The sequence below is a fragment of the Salvelinus namaycush genome, chromosome 7 (assembly GCF_016432855.1).
Source record: "Salvelinus namaycush isolate Seneca chromosome 7, SaNama_1.0, whole genome shotgun sequence".
In the NCBI taxonomy this organism is placed as follows: domain Eukaryota; kingdom Metazoa; phylum Chordata; class Actinopteri; order Salmoniformes; family Salmonidae; genus Salvelinus; species Salvelinus namaycush.
This window is the reverse complement of record NC_052313.1, coordinates 18,049,556-18,069,457: the sequence shown is the minus strand read 5'-3', so window position 1 is coordinate 18,069,457 and position 19,902 is coordinate 18,049,556. Positions and strand designations below refer to the sequence as shown.

The window sequence follows — 19,902 nt, the reverse complement described above, 5'->3', positions numbered from 1 at the left end:
GAAGGGAAATCTTAACGCTACAGCATACGATGACATTCTAGACGATTCTGTGCTTCCAACTTTGTGGCATATGGTTTGTCGAGATCGGTGTGGAAGAACTTGACTGGTCTGCACAGAGCCCTGACATCAATCCCATTGAACACCTTTTGGATGAATTGGAACGCCCAACATCAGGCCTAATCGCCCAACATCAGTGCCTGACCTGACTAATGCTCTTGTGGCTGAATGGAAACAAGTCCCCGCAGCGATGTTCCAACATTTAGTGGAAAGCCTCCCAGAAGTGGCTATTGTAGCAGCAAAGGGGGGACAAACTCCATATTAATGCCCATGATTTTGGAATGAGATGTTCGACGAGCACGTGCCCACATACTTTTGGTCATGTAGTGTAGTGACCCATTGTACAATCATATTCTTTTAAAGCATAAACTCGGAAAATATGTAAAAAATGTGCTATAGAGCAAGAGGAAATAGATTTAGAGTATAAATAGAGTATAATTTAGTTGTTTTGTCTCTAAATCAACATCATTGTGTTACAGTTGGAACTATAGCTGGCTTCCATATAGATTAATTAAAGACCTTGCTTGGGTTCTTGCCTGTTTCGATTCAGTGTCAAGGCAAATCTCTCCACCCAGGAAGGAGTGTGCACTGCAGACACCAGCTGTGTACTCATATTCCTGTTGTTTACCATCAGTACTCCTCCTTCGCGTGACAGCCACACGCTCATCCTCTCCTCCCCCATCCTCTCCACCACCACCACCACCAGAGATGTTTCTACATTTTATTTCCCTTCCCTTTCTCTTATCCCTCTACCTTGCGGTTGAGGGGTTCCTGCTCCTGACCATTGTCAGTGGGAATTTCGCTCAAGCCGGCTGTTGTGTACCTTCGCGTTGCCTCGCCACATATGCATGTCATGGAGTGTCAGGGCCAAGGTGGGCCTCTGACGTGATCGGCCCTGATGGCAGCATATTCCCTGCTGATGGAGGTGCCCAGGTATCAGGCCAACACAGCGCTCCCCTCATACGAGAGGTCTGTTCTGGGGCCGGCTGCCCCTCCCCCCAATTCAACATGTCAGCCCTGTTTTTACAACGTTGTTGAACCTCCATGCTCCATTTCCCTCCTTTTCTCCTCATTTGACCTCCTATTCTTCCATTCCACTGAGCTCCAGCATTGAAAAGTCCATCATATGCAGACCAGACAGAAACCTGCTCCTGGAACACCTAGTCTCTATATATCAGCCAAAGCATAGGTCTATAGGTTCCTATTGTAGGCCGATTTACGGTATATAGGTAGGTATTCAACAACAACACATTTTGTCTCCCTGGCTGTTAAAAGATGCAGTGTGCATTATTTAAGTAGTATATAATTAAATATGTGGCTTGACGAGAGATTTTCCAAACACACTGAGAACTGTACTGGTACCCAGGGGGATGCCTACTGCCTGACAGTGCAGCATCATGCAAAAGAGAGGAGCAGTGGTTAACATTCTGTATTTGTCCGCCTTTTGTAATTTATTGGAATTCATCTGTAACAGGGCTTGGCACTGATTTATATATTGATTTGAAAAATAAATAAAGGTGATAGAAACCTGCATCGGGGTGTAATGATGGACTGTTGCGACATGCAGGAGTAAGGATATGAAACATTGGGAGGAAATTAGATATTATGCCCCCAAGACAACTGCAGCCACCAGCCCATTCATTATTAGCTTGATATTTATTATTAAGAATTTCTCTTCATGAGTGACTGCAGAATATTTGGGCCCGCTCAAGCTGTTAAGTCCCTAACAGGAATGAAGTGCGTGGACCTCATTTCTCCCTTGTTGTTGCTGGCTGCTGACAGGGCAAATCTGGAGAGGAAGATTCATCACATGCATTATTGTAACACACACACACACACACACACACACACACACACACACACACACACACACACACACACACACACACACACACACACACACACACACACACACACACACACACACACACACACTTGCATGCAAGGATAGGCAGTTTACATAACTTTGACACATCATGATCTGAATAATATACATGGGGTAGTCATGGCAACCGGGATCCCCCCTTTACAGTCCAACACACACATTTGTTGCAGTGCACATACATTTATCTGTTCTAAACCCACCATGTATATGAAAATGAATGCTTTAAAATATATACCACACAAGCTCATGCATGCTTACCATTCCAGATTCACTAGACTAGACACCATTTACAGAAACAGTGGGGTAAATAGGGGACAGCTGTTTAAAGGAATTCCTACTTTCCTTGCCAAGGCTTTCACCACTACTTTAAAATGACTTTATAATCACAGACAACACAGTCAAATCCTAACAACATACAGTAGGGCTGCCATCCAAGCCAGGGACATTATTTTTTATTGTCAAGGCACCGACGACGGCACAATTGGATCATCCCATTTCTCCAGCTCACTTTACCAGCCACCTTGCTAGTTATGACTGCAATCACTGATACATTTTGCATCCTTACAGGAATTACAGCAAGGACGCTAAACATCTGCCTCGGGGCTGCGAAAATATGTCCCTGCTAAACAGATGGCCTTCATATTAGGAGTGTTCCACGTGTAGGCAGGAAGGTGGTAATCAGTTTGGGTGGGAGGTGCTGCTGTGGGGAAGAGTACTGGCTCTATGTTGGAGGAAGTCCAAAAGTCAGGAATGTGTTCAGCAGGCACCAAACATTAACTTGCCCTATAAGAAATGCTTGTCTGTTTTCTACTGCAAAACCATTTTCTACGGTGTACCCTAATGAACATGATCCAGGTTTTACCACACCTCAACATGATTTATTTATTTTTATTTTTTATTTATCCTTTATTTTACCAGGTAAGTTGACTGAGAACACGTTCTCATTTGCAGCAACGACCTGGGGAATAGTTACAGGGGACAGGAGGGGGATGAATGAGCCAATTGTAAACTGGGGATTATTAGGTGACCGTGATGGTTTGAGGGCCAGATTGGGACTTTAGCCAGGACACCGGGGTTAACACCCCTACTCTTACGATAAGTGCCATGGGATCTTTAATGACCTCAGAGAGTCAGGACACCCGTTTAACGTCCCATCCGAAAGACGGCACCCGACACAGGGTAGTGTCCCCAATCACTGCCCTGGGGCATTGGGATATTTTTTTTTAGACCAGAGGAAAGAGTGCCTCCTACTGGCCCTCCAACACCACTTCCAGCAGCATCTGGTCTCCCATCCAGGGACTGACCAGGACCAAACCTGCTTAGCTTCAGAAGCAAGCCAGCAGTGGTATGCAGGGTGGTATGCTGCTGGCGATAGGACATGATAGGACACTTCTGCGTTGACTTTTCTTTCCCTACACAGTACAAATGGCAACCTAAATTAAGTACTAAGTCTCATTTACTAAATGCTTCCTTATCATTCCATTTAATAACTTAACATTATCCTCGCCAGTCTCCAGAGATCATACCCAAGCCATCCACCGACTAATCTATCATTTCAATTTGGCAAATTCGTAACATATATTACATTTTGCAAATTCGTTACATATTGTACGAAATGAGTGATGGACAACCAATTAATACATTCCATACAAAACGTGACATAGCACACTAAATGGAGTGTCTCGGATTTACGTACAGAATAATACAAAATGCTCTGAGACCAGGTTGGGTAGGCCAGCATTCCAGTACTTCCACACTCCATTCAGCCTCTCTCACCCACCCAGGCCCAAGGACGAAAATGGCTGCTCCCCCTGGCCTGAACCAAGAGTCGTAATGAATAGGCTGCCAGACCACCCCGCTGTGGCAATTTGAAGAGGACAATATATTACATACCACCCTATTTGCTGTTGTGATGAGCTTCAGACACCTCCCATTATTTATTAGGAGGGGCCAGCAGAACGGCGCAGAGGTCACTGAACCCAGGTAAACGGGTGACGATAAGAGGGAGAGGAGGTGAGTGTGAGAGAGAGGGAAAGGAGGAAAAAAGAGAGGCAATAACAAAGACAGAGAGCCCTGTACTCCTAGTGCTATGTGTCCATTAATTGAGTGGTTACTCAGAGGAATGTGTTGGTTTGAAAACCTCTGGGAGGTTGTTTCTTACCAGTGGTGGTCCTATATTTGGATTAAAGGTGGTATTGGTGTATATTACACAATACTACTTTTGTGAGCTTACAATCTCTCTCCATGTGATCTTATGATAAATAGGATCTGTTCACACGAAGTGCACAGGGACACCAAAGTCGAAATATGCAACGTTTGATAGATGAATAAAACGTTGCATTTCAAACTGGGGGTTAGCCTCCTTTGTTAGAGTTCTCATGGTGCTATAAGACAAATGGTGTAGTTTGCCGTGGGTCAACTGGGGTTTGCTATCCCATAATGACCTTTCAGAGAGATGGAAGAACTACTACTGCCCCCTCCCTCAGCAGCATGGAATGAAGTATAGGCTACTGCAACCCAACGGTTTATAATAGAGGTCTAAGGCGTAACATCATAATACCAGCCACTCAACCTACAGTGAATTATATTCACGGTTGTTACATTGTGTGAAGTCACAGGAGCATCACATCAAAAATATATCAAATATTTTGACAAGGATACATTAAAGAACAATTATTCTGGTGTAGTTCAAATAAAAAGAACACCATAAAAAATGTGCATCATGTTCTAAAGAATCTGCAACATATCTCTTCAATCGATTTGTATTTTGCAGGAAATAGAGGGTGGCAGACATTTGTGCAAGCCATGCCGCTCTGAGATGAACCGAAATGAGCAGTACTGTGAGTGTTCCATTGTAGCTTGGAGCCACTAGACCCTTGAGGAGGGTCTGTCACTTTGTCAACGCTGAGAAGCTGCCAGCTTTTATGAAATACCGAATTACTAATTGCCCTGTGTTGCTTTCCTGCCTAGATGTCAGCTTGTAATATCTCCACTTCCATTAGACCACTAACAGAGCACGATCCCGCCCCCTACAGAGCTGGCAAATATTATAATTTCCCACCAAGCTACAGAGGACGAGTGCCAGCAAGGCACATCATGAAGGACAAACCTAAAGACTTTGAAAACATTTCCCCACTCATCTACTCTATGCCGAGCCTGCTGATGGAGATCCTAAAATGTCAGCCAATAAGCCAGCCACGTCACTGAAGCATGCTACAGTAGATGGTTAGGTGGAATCTGTAAGATTGATTCTGATGAAACATGCCCCTTGATTTTCAAAGAATGAATTACAAATAAAATAGGGCCAACTCTTTGATGGTAAATATGCAATGTTGTTGCTTTAAATGATTTACAAACTAAAATGACTCATGTTTCTGCTGAAACTATTTTAATTAGCTGACTACTACGGATATGTATCGGCACAACCTTTAATACCCTATCCAGTTACAGTATACTGAAATATTAAAACAGAGACATGAGGGAAACCAGATAGTTATTAGGGTCTTGGTGAGCCTGCTACCTTTGAGGGCTAGGGCTATTTTTTAGGGAGGACACAGTGACTGTCTTGATCTTCCTGCTTTTCTTTACCTGACTGGAGCTGTTTGTTCACAAGGCAGTAGTGGTGGCACATCAAAGGGTCTTTTGTGGAAAACAGACATAACTGTACCAGCTTAAGTGAACGGGGCTAGACAGGTCTAGACCTCCTGGGAGATGACAACCTGTGCACAGCCGCGTTGTCTTCTATGGAAGCCATATGTATCCCAACACTATAGGCTACACACAGATTTCTTTCCTTTGGGGATAGCAGTTACGGAAGAAGCCAGGATGTATTTTTGTCACCTAAAACAACTGGATCTAAATGATCAACGGACGATTTGCTAAAGGTAGCATGGGATTATCAACCCCCCAAATCAGAGTAATAAAATGAAGTAATCACTCTCCACCCCAATAAAAACCCAGGTGTTGGTTGCAGCATCACCATTTCATAGAAGGGACCCAATCTAGCTAATGTTACCTTGACACACACGTGACGCTCCGCTCATCCAAATTAGGTCTAAAGCCAAGCCCTGTGAACAATGTTTGTTTTCTTTCTAGTGCTATCCTATTCTAGGATAACTAATCAAACAAGCCCGGGGCCATCTGATGGGTAAACATCTGAGAAGATCCTTGGCAGCCGTTCAACTCCCCCTCTGTAGCCAATGGATAAGAGACGGCTCTGGCAAGCTAGCCACTTACACTGTAACACATAAAAACACATGAAAAAAACCTTTTGGATAAACTTCCCAGTTTGTTTAATGTAAAAAGAGCTACCATTTCACCAAAACAAACGGTTCGCAAATATGGCAGTTGACACGTTGATATACTTCTGAGCATAGCCCGCCCCACACTTCAAGATGTCACTGTGTTGTTGAGCGGTCTTTTGTACAATCGGATATAAATTACAAAGAAACCATGAGAAGACACATTTCTCAGACAGTAATTGAGTAAAACATCAGTTTTTTGTCTTCTGGCACATGCAGGTGAAAATATGCCATTTAAGATATTTTTTTTTTTGGTGCACATTCAATTTTGGACATGATCAGTTCAATAAATGTCAATATATTCTCTTTCAACCGTCTCGTCCCCCTTCATCTTGCTCAGGCTAAAGTCATAGAGTCACTTACAGTGCAGAACTGTGCTATTAGGGTTAGCTAAGGAGTCAGCTTCCCTTTCAGAGTCTCTCAGGTGCTCCGTATCCACTTTCTTCCACATGGAATGTTTCTGTGGAGCTCTGTGGCCAAGGAATGTCTTAGGAGCCCACTGTTATTAGGTCCATGTTAGATAGGAACGTTAGGAAAATGTTTGTTTATCGTGCCCACCACAGGTCCCTTTTACTACACGTTCTGTGATAGCAGCCTGACCTTCTTCCCGGTCATAAACATATTCCTGAGGTCCGCCAAAGATGGCAGCTTCATTTTGTCTTTGTTTTTGCTGTAAACATTCAGGAAGATACCGAACAGCACTAAAAGTCCACCCCATAGGTACCTGAGAGAAAATGGAACGGAGAGGCGTATTACAATGTTTTCAGTGCCTTGAAAGTATGTTGGCTAAATTGAGCAACCGTAAACTATGAGAGGTTGAAGATAACATGACTCACTGAAAAGTAAAAGGCTTGGAGAAAAACATAAAGGATAGTACAATCGTCATCGCCTTACGCCCAGTCGTTACTGAAATGAACAGAAGACAGAAAAGTGAGAAACATAACAGCACACAACCTTGAATCTAAGTCTGTCACATCTAATGGAAATCTAGGAGAGATTTTTCTTAACTTTGTTGATGAGATTACTTGGACATTTGTTTCGCAGTTAATCTCAAATTGAATCTGGAGGTTTCCAGAATTTCTAAATAAGATTAGGATCGCTCTGATCTGGCGTTATTTCAGTAATCTGTCAAATGTTAAACGTTTGTGCTTTAGATTTTAGAGTGTTAGTAAGGTTATCCATACTCAGATTGTAGAAATCTTTCTGTGGAGTCATATGGTTACGTAGAACCTCTTTAACTTATGCTTCTATTGGTGGAGAAATTTCTGAATTAAATGTTTTTGAAAGTAAAATAAAGACTTTTTAGTCATAAGAAACTATATGGACAGTTCAAATGAACACTTCGACATGAAAAGTTACTTTGTGTGGTTCTGCAAGCAAAGCATCCGCCCAGACCAGAATGGTCTTCTCACCTGTGACTGCGACCAATGCTCCAAAGAGTTTGATCAAGGCCAGCACAAATGAAATGCCAAAGTACCCCGTGAGAGAGAAGAAGAATGCATAACCGTATGTTGTCACAGGATGCTGAAAGAAAACAAAAGATTCAATAGATTGTCATATCACCATCTTTCCTCACTTCATATGTTTTCGACAGAGCATCAAACAAAATGCTAACTACAGAACGGTCCATGTCTGATCTATTATAATGAAATACACAGAGTATCAAACATGAGGAACACCTGCTCTTTCTATGACATAGACTGACCAGGTGAATCCAGGTGAAAGCTATGATCCCTTATTGATGGCACTTGTTAAATCCACTTCAATCAGTGTAGGTGAAGGGGCGGAGACAGGTTAAAGAAGGATTTTTAAGCTTTGAGACATGGATTGTGTATCTGTGCCATTCAGACTGTGAATGGACAAGACAAAATATGTAAGTGCTTTTGAACAGAGTATGGTAGTAGGTGCCAGACGCACTAGTTTGTGTCAAGAACTGCAACGCTACTGGGTTTTTCATGCTCAAGAGTTTCCCTTGTGTATCAAGAAATGGTCCACCACCCAAAGGCCATCCAGCCAACTTGACACAACTGTGGGAAGCATTGGAGACAACAAGGGCCAGCATCCCTGTGGAACGCTTTCGACACCTTAGAGTAAGTGCCCCGACGAATTGAGGGCCAAAGGGGGTGCAACTCAATATTAGGAAGGTGCTCCTAATGTTTCGTACACTCAATGTATAACAGAGAGGGTTCTACTAACCTGAGAGCAAAAGGCCACTGCTGGTCCCAATCCACCTGCACCCAACAGGCCTGTCAATATGTACCCAAAACCGATGGAATAGGAATACAAAACCTTTAACACAATCAAAATCACACACATAAGTCACATTTCTGAGGTGATTCAGGACACCACACAATTGGGTTTACAATATAAATATAACAAGATAAATATAACAAGTTGGTTTTAAGGCGGGTCCTCGGTACCATTTCAGAGTTAGAACCGTTATGGAGCTTCATGGCTTTCTCCTGCACGTTCCCAATGGCAGCATCAGCGCATAGAGCCAGAGAGATGAGGAGGACCCCTAAAAAACCAGAAACAACCAGGTATTGCTAAAGAATGACAACAGCAATGGAGGTTTCTGAATTGCTGAAGCAGCATCTGTACTTTTGGAGTGTGGGAAAACCTATATGTTTGTACATAATGTATGTGGTACAAGGTCAAACTCTTTAGATAAAGCATTATATGTAGTTCTTTAGGAGTTCAAACTCCATATTTAAAAACATACTTTAGTCCCAGCCTAGGTAACAACCACTAGGCTTAATATGCACCAGGCTCATAAATATGAGTATCCTGATTAAACTTGATACAGGTTCTCTGTGTATGAAATACAAAATCACAGTGAAAGGATTTGGATGGTGAAAGTAATGATCCATAGTTAAACAGTGTTGTAACAACAGGCTCCTTTACCAATACCTAGATAGATAACAGATTCACATGTTACCGGTTGCATTGAAGTTGGGGGCGACTTTACTGTCAGCTAGGGTGAACCAGATGAGTCCCAGGCTCATACAGAGAGCAGCAGATACATCAGCCAGATTGTAGCGTTTCCCTGAAGAAAACAGAGGAGTTAGGCTGCAAAGTCAAGGAATTCCTCCATAACAGATGACTAACAATTTACCAGAATAGGAAGACTTCATTGACAAGTTCCACTTGGATGGAAAGTTAAATACAGTCAGTGGATCTCAGTGTCCAGATCTTTCTTCTTGTGATTCGGATTGATCCGACACCTGTCATGACTGACAACCGATCACGAAAACCTTCTCAACAAGAGACAAACTAAACTTTTGGTAATTTGGAGAGCATTTCCCTTTGTGACAAGACAGGGAAACGACAGAATAGGTGGCGATAAATGGTGCTTGTGTATTTACCCCCCTCCTTATGGGTCAGGTGGAAAATGTAAACACGCTGGCTAGATAGGCGAACTTCTGAGCGACGGAGAAGAGAGGAGAGAAAAGGGCTCTGCCTCAGATCCAAGTGAGTTGAGAGGCCTGCGTGACACTGGCTGCAGCTCGGGTGGTGCACACGGCCCAGACCGAGAGATTCTTTCTCTCTCCAACTTTCTACTGGACTCTTCAACTCAATTAAATCCAAACAGGAGAGAAGAGAGGAGAGGGTTGAGGTTGGTTGGTGTTGGACACGTAAAATGCAACAAAAAAAACAAGAGGAGACTGAGGAGTCTTCCCAAACAGGCCGATAGATGCCTCGGGGGTGACAAGGTGACGCAGCAGGTTGGTCTGGCTTGCTTTCATTCCTCCCTCTGTTCCCCTTTGAAGGGTTCACATCAGATCTCGCTGGCATCCTGAGTGAACGCAGTAGCGTTTCCAACTAGTCCCCCTGGGGGACCCATGGTCAACATCGCCAATGCAGGGAGGGGGAGGAAAGAAAAAAACGAGTGTTTGATCGCTAAGACGTGGAACCTTTATGAAGACAATGTCTCCGAGATGAAAGACAGAGTACTGAGAACTAGGCTTCCTCACCCTGAAATTCAACACTTGCAAACAACCCAAAAAACGAAGCATGGACAGAACTCCGAAATAAAAGTTGAAAAGTTGGTCATTGTTTGGAGGTAAGGGCATAACGGGTGTGAGGTAAGACACTCACAGGAGGTTTCTAGAGAGCCTCTCTTATGATTGACAGTTAGGCTTAACCCCCTCCCCCTAAAAATAAGTAATGTGTTTAGTTCATTGTTACCCGCATGCAAAAGGACAAACATTATTAGGCATTATTTTCAAGTCTTGATCAGGGCCCATATTCATAAAGCGTCTCAAACTAGGATTGCTGATCTAGGATAAGGTCCCCTTCGTTTACAATCATTATGATCTAAAAGGCTAAACTGATCCTAGATCAGCACTCCTAATCTCACTCTTCGCGAATATGGGCTCTCATACAAACAAAGATCAACTTCCTTTTGCCACTTGCCTTGAATGAATATGCCTCCTATCATGACAGGAATGAGTTTGCAGCACTTGAAGATGACCTGTGTAGGATAATTCAAGTAACCCAGTGAGGTGTTTGATAGGCCCATGGTCCCCACCGTTAGAAATGCTATGATCATGTAGGTCTTCCCTGGTATTCTGCAAAGAGAAAAAGAGCAATTAGCAAGCCTTGTGGGATGACAACAAAAACAAAATACAAAAACTAGCAATACATGGGATTTTTCTGCCATTGAAATCCTTGGGTGGGCGTTTTTTCCCAAACAGTCCAAACAGTGTATGCAAATAAACCGTTTCAGTGTAAACTTAAACCAGATATAAAGTATGTAGAAAAGATAAAGGAGCAATATATTTTTTTATAAGATCATCTTTGAGACCTAACAATTACCAAAATAAAAGCTAGACAGTCAGGGAGAATATAATATTTCGAAAAACAATTAATAAAGCAGTATTCGTTTAATTATTATGATTGAGCAAAAATAACACAGCATTAGCCGTGGCAAAATGCATAGAATTGCAGGTAAAATGGTAAAAATGTAAAATGGTAAAAATGTATCTCAGCTCCATGGCTAAATACACTATATATACAAAAGTATGTGGACACCCCTTCAAATTAGTGGATGTGGCAATTTCAGCCACACCCGTTGCTGACAGGTGTATAAAATTGAGCAAATGCAATCTCCATAGACAAATACTGGCAGTAGAATGGCCTTACTGAAGAGCTCAGTAACTATCAACGTGACACTGTCGTAAGATGCCACCTTTCCAACAAGTCAGTTGGTCAAATTTATGCCCTGCTGGAGCTGCTCCAGTCAACTGCTGTTATTGTGAAGTGGAAACGTCTAGGAGCCACAACGGCTCAGCCGCGATGTGGTCAGCCACACAAGCTCACAGAACAGGACTGCCGAGTGCTGTAGTGTGTAAAAATAATCTGTCCTCGGTTGCAACACTCACTACCGAGTTCCAAACTGCCTCTGGAAGCAACATCAGCACAATAACTGTTCGTCGGGAGCTTCATGAAATGGGCTTCCATGGCCGAGCAGCAGCACACAAGCCTAAGATCACTATGTGCAATCCCAAGCGTCAGCTGGAGTGGTGTAAAGCTCGCCGCCATTGGACTCTGGAGCAGCGGAAACGGGTTCTCTGGAGTGATGAATCATGCTTCACCACCCGGCAGTCCAAATCTTGGTTTGGAGGATGCCAGGAGAAAGCTACCTGCCCCAATGCATAATGCCAACTGTAAAGTTTGGTGGAGGAGGAATAATGGCCTGGGTTTGTTTTTCATGATTCAGGCTAGGCCCCTTAGTTCCAGCGAAGGGAAATCTTAACACTACAGCATACAATGACATTTTAGACGATTCTGTGCTTCCAACTTTGTGGCAACAGTTTGGGGAAGGCCCTCTCCTGTTTCAGCATGACAATGCCCCCATGCACAAAGCGAAGTCCATACAGAAATGGTTTGTTGAGATCGGGGTGGAAGAACTTGACTGGCCTGCACAGAACCCTAACCTCAACCCCATCAAACACCTTTGGGATGAATTGAAACGCCGACTTATTGGAGGGGGACTGCAATAAAAGTCTGCACATCCATTAGCTCTCCTGGAGGATGATTGACCACCCTTGAACATTGCAACCAAATACATTGTATGCCTTTTGAAATAATTTGCTCATTCTACATATCAAAGATCCAATGGCTATGGTAGACTACAAATCTTTTTATTCAGCTGAAGCAAACCCACACCTTTTCAGGAAATGTACCTTTTCTAGTTTAGTCATATTTATCTTAGAAGTATTTGCTTTGCAGGCTGACTATCATGTATTAAGTTGCAATGTCCTATACATTGGATGCCCAAATCAAGTATTTACAAAATAAGTTTTAAAGCCCCATAATCCAAAAATAAAGGCAAAATCTAATATTTTTTCCTAAAATTAATGTTCACGATTCACAAATTATTATTTTGATTCACATGATTCGATTCACCCCGATTGAACCGAATCCCAACTAATACAATGGCGAAGTGAATCATTCGTTTTTTCAAAAATATTTGTTTAAATTAATAATATGAACTTTGTATGGCCGTATTCACAGGTTTTTTGAGACATGCAGAACACATTAATACATGCTAATAATAGCTAAATATAACTAAAGGGTACAAGATATGTTTTGAATTGGCTACCTAGTTAATGTGTTCTCTATCATATTCGTCTGGCACTATGCAGGTCCGACACGCAAACACTGATGTGCTAGTGTCATTCGAATCCTGGCTGATGTTGGTTTTAATTTAATTTATAAAATATTTTACAACTGTCCCGAAATAAATTACATAAACTATGAAATTAATTTCTTTGACTTTTCGTATTTGATAATTTCCCCAAACTTTTCCTGGATTTTCATGACCGTATGAACCCTGCAAGATGGGGGCCTCTAAAATGTTCTCTATAATTCACCTGCACCAACCATGCCCATTGGCATGCCCACCACCTAAGCCCCTTTTGATCCAGAAAAAACTCTAAATACAGAGGTGTATACATTACAGAAACCGTTTACCGTTTAAGAACCAAACAGAACAAAACGAGTGTCTATTGGACAAATGTAGGTAGGTCCCTCCCCGTTTGCTTCCCTTTAAGAAAAGTTGTGCAACAGATTCGGCGGAATTAATCCACCCCAAGATGAAGTGTTGATGATATCAATAGGTCTTGAGGTAGATCACAGGTTTTATTGTTTGAAGTGACAAGGCACATACTGTAGCAATTAACATACTATTAATAGTTAACGGGATAGAAACTGATCATTCTATGATTTAGTCAATCTCAAACTATTTATTAGTGCTGAACGCCATTAACCATGAAATAGTCAGTCTATTGATGTTATTCTCAAGGAAAGCCCTACTGGATCCCCGTCTCTGTTGGTGAACACCACTCCTACTTTTCTTTGTTTGCGGGAAGCGCAGAGGCCTAATTGAACTCCATTCCCTTGTTTACCTTCTCCGTTTGTCCTGTGTGAGCTGCAATTCCACCAGTCCAAACAGGGAGTAGAACCCAAACTGTACCAGGGTGAGGTACCATCCGAAGGGCTTGAAACCCTCCACGGAAAATATGAGCTCCTGAAAACAGCAGATAAAGTCTGATAAGTTTACTTTCAAGCCTGTGGTGAGGTAAATCACTACTTTTCCTGTAGCTTCCCACAGTATCCTCAGTGAGGCTTGCTGATAAAATGTCCCTGCTTAGCATGTGTTAACAACCAATTGTATGGTGAATCAGTCAGTCAATCAACCAAATGTATTTTTATAAAGCCCTTTTACAACTGCTGTTTACATCTGTGATGTCACAAATTGCTTTACAGACCACAAAGAGCAAGCAGAACAGAAGCGAAAGCACAGTGGCCAGGAAAAACTACCTAAAAGGTAGAATTCTAGAGCAGAACCTGGCTTAGAGGGGTGGCCCATCCTCTTCTGCCTGTACACGGTAGATATTAAGAGTACATTTAGCCATTAATTAAGGCCAGATTGTGAAGAACGTGTAAAACTGTCATATACAGTAGTCTTGCCATAAACTCAAAAATACTATCCGACTACACCCACATCAGCAACGACCATTACAGCAGCCCCATGCCTAGCTGCTTTTAGCTAGGAATTAGCTTACAGAAAAACGGAATAGTCACCGGAAGCTAAATACTTACTCTGCCGATTGTCCGTAGGGTTGGTCCTTTTGAAGGGGGAAATTGAGAAAAAACATCTAATAGAACATAAAATAAAAAATAAAAAAAGACTTTCTAAACGTGGTTCTGTTGTAGACCCACTTCCTCTCTGCTTACCTCATATCAAAATAAAAGCCCTGCATGTGTGCAATACCTGCACAAAAAAAGCAAGAACTTGTGGGGGATTTATATTTTGACATGATGTAAGCAGAGAAACTGCCCAAATAAAAAAACATATTCATTACTGCATTGTTGGGTTTGGAGAAAGGCATTTCACTGTACTTGTGCACGTGACATAACTTAACTTGAAATACTACAGTTTACTATAGAATACTACAGTACTTACTATAGAATTCTGTAGTAAACTGTAGTATAATGTAGTGCTGTCACGATACCAGAATTTTGACTTTATACCAATACCAGGTTTAGTATCACAATTAGGCTGGTCACGATACCAACATTTTACAAACAATACCAGGCCAAGTATGACGATAGTGAGTACCATCGCGATACCACGTGGCAAAACATTTGTGGCCTAGCCTCCTGTTCTCCCCGTCCCCCAAAAACCTGTCACTGAAATTCACACTTCTACTCAAAACAACACATTGAATTTAACTTCACAATGTATAATAGAATACTGCATAGAATGGCTGATTTGCTTATATTTGCAAAGGCCTACCTATGATTTGGCTGGAGGAATGGGAGGAAGGAGTATATATCAGTGGAGGCTGCTGCAGGGAGGACGACTCATAATAATGGCTGGAACGGTGCAAATGGAATGGCATCATTCCACTCCAGCCCTTACCACGAGCCCGTCCTCCCCAATTAAGGTGCCATCGTCCTCCTGTGATATACATGCATAATGATCTGCATGTCATTGTGTCAATAAGGATAAAACATTGCATGGAAACTTCTTTACTCTCCTTCTCTACACACACTCTCCTTCTCATGAGTAGCAGACCCTTTTCCTTTCTTCCTGGGCCAATCAAATTTGCCTAAACCTACTGTCAAGTTAGCAGGTTGTTAGCTACCTAGGTAACATGACTGAACAACGTTGTTTGTGATTAAACCAATAACCAATAATGTAACAAATGTACAAATCTAACAACAGGGTCTGAAGGTGGAATAGATGCGCGTGAAGAGCGGATGGAGAGAAGCAGGTGAGGGCTGGTAGAGGAGGCAGCTGGCTGTTTACAGCTGCCTCACAGTGATATGCCATGAAAGTAAAGTGGATATTGTTGGACCTGCTCATATAAGAGACTAGTTAGAGACTGTTGCTTCAACTCAACTGACTTTATAAACATTTTGTAACAGGCGCCAGCAGGTTCTTTGGATCGGTAGGGCTGAAAAGGTTGGTAGTATCATTTGAAATGGTACTACGGTATTCTAAAATATTGGTATCATGACATTTTGGTATCCATGATATTACCGTGGTACTAGTATACCGTGCAACACTTATCACAATATTCGATACCATCACTATACTCGATTCCAAAACGATACCACAACAACAAAAATAAGACTTATTAGCCAAAGTCACAAAATGGCACTTCATCCAGAAAGATAAACTCAGCTTCAACTGTCCAATCGTTGGGTATAATTGGAGTTTAATATCATTACATTTGAAACATTTTATGTCCATTTTTTGGAGACAGCCACGTATGCATTAATTAATCAAGTATACAGCCATATAATCAATTTGAAAGTGTTTTTACCAATCTAACTACAAAAGAAAATAATGGTAATAATTTATTTAATAGGTAAATCTCTATTGATAAACTGGGTAAATCGAGATGTAGCCAGGGTCTATTCACAATACAGGTGAATGCATAGTATTCAATAGGAGTGTGTGCATGCATTGAGTTGAGCTTGTTTTAGCTAATTTCATGGCGCTACAGATGACAAACAATCCATTTAGGACTTATTTTATTGGCAACTACTAGGAGAACATATTGTACAGCATTTTCAAAGAAGAAGCAATGTCTTCTTTTAGAAAAGTGTGTGTTGTCTCTTTAAGAAAGTAGTAATTTGCGAGGCAGAATGTAGCTGTAGAATCTGACTTTGTGGCTATGTAATCTAGTGTAAACCAGACGGGATGCGAGGGAGACAAAGAAGTGACTGAGTTTTTGGTGGCGAGGGGAACAAAGTGAATTAATAAAAAAACAATCAATCAGCTTTGAAATCAGCATATTTTGCGCTATGGTATCACAAACAAAGTACTAGGGTAGTGATTTTTTAAATTATTTTATCTTTATTTAACTAGGCAAGTCAGTTAAGAACAAATTCTTATTTTCAATGACGGCCTAGGAACAGTGGGTTGTTCAGGGGCAGAACGACAGATTTGTACCTTGATGTTGCTTTAGCTGTAAGCTAGCAAGGAAAGTTAGACTATAATTAACACTGAAAGTTACCGGTATCGTCTTGCATTGTAAAATAATTTTAGCCTGTATGGACATTGTTTTGCGAACAGTAATGAACAGTTTCCACATTTCTACATGCCGTGTTGCATTATTCAAGTGTGTTAACTGCTGTGCAGCATGAGTGGGGAGCTAACAATGCAGCCCAGATGGCTCTAGCAATGAATGAGCAGGCTCTTTGCACTATAACGGTGCCGCACCGATATACATACTTGGTCGTCTGAGTCAGGTGAGACACATTAGACAGAAGTACCGAACTTAACAAAATTCTAGTACCAAACCGTTTTGTATCGAAAAAGTTTCGGTGTACCGTGCAACACAATAAATAGTACAGTATTGTCCACAAAAAAATATTAGTAAATACTACAGAAATGTCAGCAAATACACTACAGTCCGCAAATATATATATATTTTTTACTAGAGTAAATACTACAGTATTTCATTTGCATATACCCTGCCCATTCCTCTCCCCCATGTCCCAATTTGTGTCACCGGTAAGTGAAAAACCTAAATGCCAAGTATAGACCATATTTTGTGTTAACTATGGGTATAGAAAAGAGCAGAAGCTCTGAACTCTTCGTTTGCTGTTTTAGTATTTCTCCAGTAGGCTTCGTCAAGGAGAAAGCTCCCCACTTCTATGTCAAAGATAATAAAACCAAAACATATTAGTAAATACTACAGTAATATCCCCAAAAACACTACAGTAAATACTACAGTATACTACAGTCCGCAATTACTATAGTATATACTACTCTTTTTTTACAACAAAACACTATAGTAAACTGTAAATACTACAGTATACTGCAGTAAATACTACAGTATTCACTAAAAACACCACAGTATTCACTAAAACACTACAGTGAATACTACAGTTTAGTCTGCAAAAACACTACAGTGAATAATACAGTATTCCTACCATAGTATACACTATAGTATTTTTGTTGTTGTGGGTAACCTCACTGAGGAACTGCATGGGTCTACAATAGAGCTAAGTTCTGTTAAATTCTACCTTCCATTAGCAGTTTTTTTCCCTCAAATTCCCCCTGCACAAGGACCAAGCCTACAGAAAGACACAGTAAGTATAATTATAATTTTATATTTCAGCAACACTAGCGTGTAAATACTAGCGTTGCTAAACGCAGCTACCCCATGCCCTAATATCTGAACACTGAAGTAAACAGCTGAAAACAGCTGCAAAACGTTTCACAACTGTTTCTATTGGACAAATTCAGGCAGGCCCCTCCCTGTTCGCTTCTGTTTGGTTCCTAGTGAATACATCCTAGCTCTCGAAAACTCTAGGCGTCATTCTGCCTTCTCCCTACAGTTCTCAGCCATTAGCTTCGCCCACGACTGCCTCAAGTGAACTACAATCCTGACGCTGTGTTTTAACATTTAGAAAAGTCAAAAATCATCGCATGCAATACAGCTTTCAAAAACATATGGTCCTTATCTTGCACCAGTGAGAAAGAATCCTTAAAATAAAAAATATATATGTATATGTAGCAGTTTTGCACAGATCCATACTACACTTTCACTTCCCGAGTTACACACAGGTCTCTTGTCTACCGCCTGTTTTCCGTAAACAAGCACTGTAACATGGATATATGGCCGTGTAGGAACACTAACCCTAACAAGGGTGTGTATCAATTTAACCTTTCATCTTTTTTGTATTATTTCTTGCTGATATGAAAGATATGGTCCTATGCTTCCAAAACCGCAAGCAATGCATTAACAAACCCCCCCAACAGAAGACGCCTTCATCCAATGATTCTTATGTGTAATCTAATGGAACTGAAAGTCATGATCAAGGGCTAAATACACCCCTGCTTACTTGTAGGTAGCCATAGATGAGGTAAAAGAGGAAGACACCCGCCGTGCAGATGCAGAACTGGGTAGCTGTGTTGAAGCTGCTCAGGTTGATGCCTAGCACTCTCAGCTCCTCCACAGACTTAATGTGCGGAGACATCATGACCTCGCTGGACGACGGGATGGAGATAGACAGATGCTTCCGGGCGTTGTTGTAGTTCATCAGGCCGAATTTGGCACTCATTGTGTCTGGGGATCAAATACAGTACTTAGGTAGTTTCAATACTTTGCTTTCTGTTGCAAAAGGATGTGACAGGCTATATACTAAGGGTGGGAAGATGAGGAAGAAAATTGGTCTGTGTACTTGCATGCATAGTAGCCAACACGTTATTGTCTGTATCAGGTATCTATCACTGACACACATTGGCCGATTCAAAACTGGCATATAGATAGTAAGCTAGGGAATTTGACCTGTAACAACCAAGGACAACAGCGCAATTATCAATGATCTTATTTCCGTGGGCGTTTCAGGATTTTACTCCTTGAGATATACAGCACTACTAAACTAGCTAACTATTTGATTGAATACAACAATGATTAATTGCTAGCTACTTAGATAGCCAAACTACCTACCTAGCTAATAACAACTGCAGTGAGTTGCGTGGGGAAAATCCTAAAACGACCACTGAACATTTCAAAACACCAACATATGACATACATTCGGGCTTCGACTTTATTAGCACCAGAGCTATTTTTTGCAATACAAAATTACATTTTGCTAACTTCTTTAGAAGCTTAACTATAACGTTTTTTTTACTGACAATTCTAACTAGCTACCTGGTTAGCTGCTACAAGCTAGCATGCTAGCTGAACAAAACTTCCGGGTTTGAAATGTGTATGCTGCGTTGTTCTTCAATCGATTCGGATTATTATAACGTTTCCAGACGTGACGGATCCATGTTCTAAAGCTATTGTATTGACATTTTAATTATTTTGATGCGAAAAGACCTGTAGCACATTTGCTAACTTGCGAACCACTGCTGCTGTCTCCTGGCAGCAGCCAACAACTTCCGCTGAGTGTGACTCGTCTCGAACTATGACCTCATTTCCTATTGGTGGAGGGAACAACACCAGGTCAGTTGAAAAGTGAAATGCACCTAGCTATATTCTTATTGTAGCCTACTCAGTCAGTGCAAAACAGAAAAAGTAATTTCTCATCACATCGTGCATTATAGTTTGCATTGAGAAGTTTGGTGTTATAGATATATCCACACCCTACCTTCCTTGTCCAGCGCTGGATGGTCTATAA

General features: G+C 41.5%; 1 protein-coding gene across 2 annotated transcripts; it reads right to left on the bottom strand.

Annotated features, from left to right (window-relative positions):
* Positions 1–3,262: 3,262 nt before the first annotated feature.
* slc35b3 (solute carrier family 35 member B3) lies at positions 3,263–19,661 on the bottom strand. 2 transcript variants are annotated; one of them, XR_005477221.1, is made up of 11 exons: positions 19,431–19,661; positions 18,619–18,842; positions 13,656–13,777; positions 10,660–10,814; positions 9,182–9,289; positions 8,664–8,761; positions 8,440–8,532; positions 7,656–7,767; positions 7,080–7,149; positions 6,607–6,967; positions 3,263–6,179 (listed from the first exon to the last, which is right to left on the bottom strand). XR_005477221.1 is itself a non-coding variant. In XM_038997649.1 (10 exons), the coding sequence occupies exons 2-10, from the start codon at positions 18,835–18,837 to the stop codon at positions 6,817–6,819; spliced, it is 1,128 nt and encodes a 375-aa protein (XP_038853577.1). In that variant the 5' UTR covers positions 18,838–18,842; positions 19,431–19,661; the 3' UTR covers positions 6,207–6,816. The 2 variants fall into 2 exon arrangements, 1 of the variants encoding a protein (XP_038853577.1); XM_038997649.1 differs by lacking the exon at positions 3,263–6,179 and having other exon boundaries at positions 6,207–6,967.
* Between the last annotated feature and the right edge of the window lie 241 nt (positions 19,662–19,902).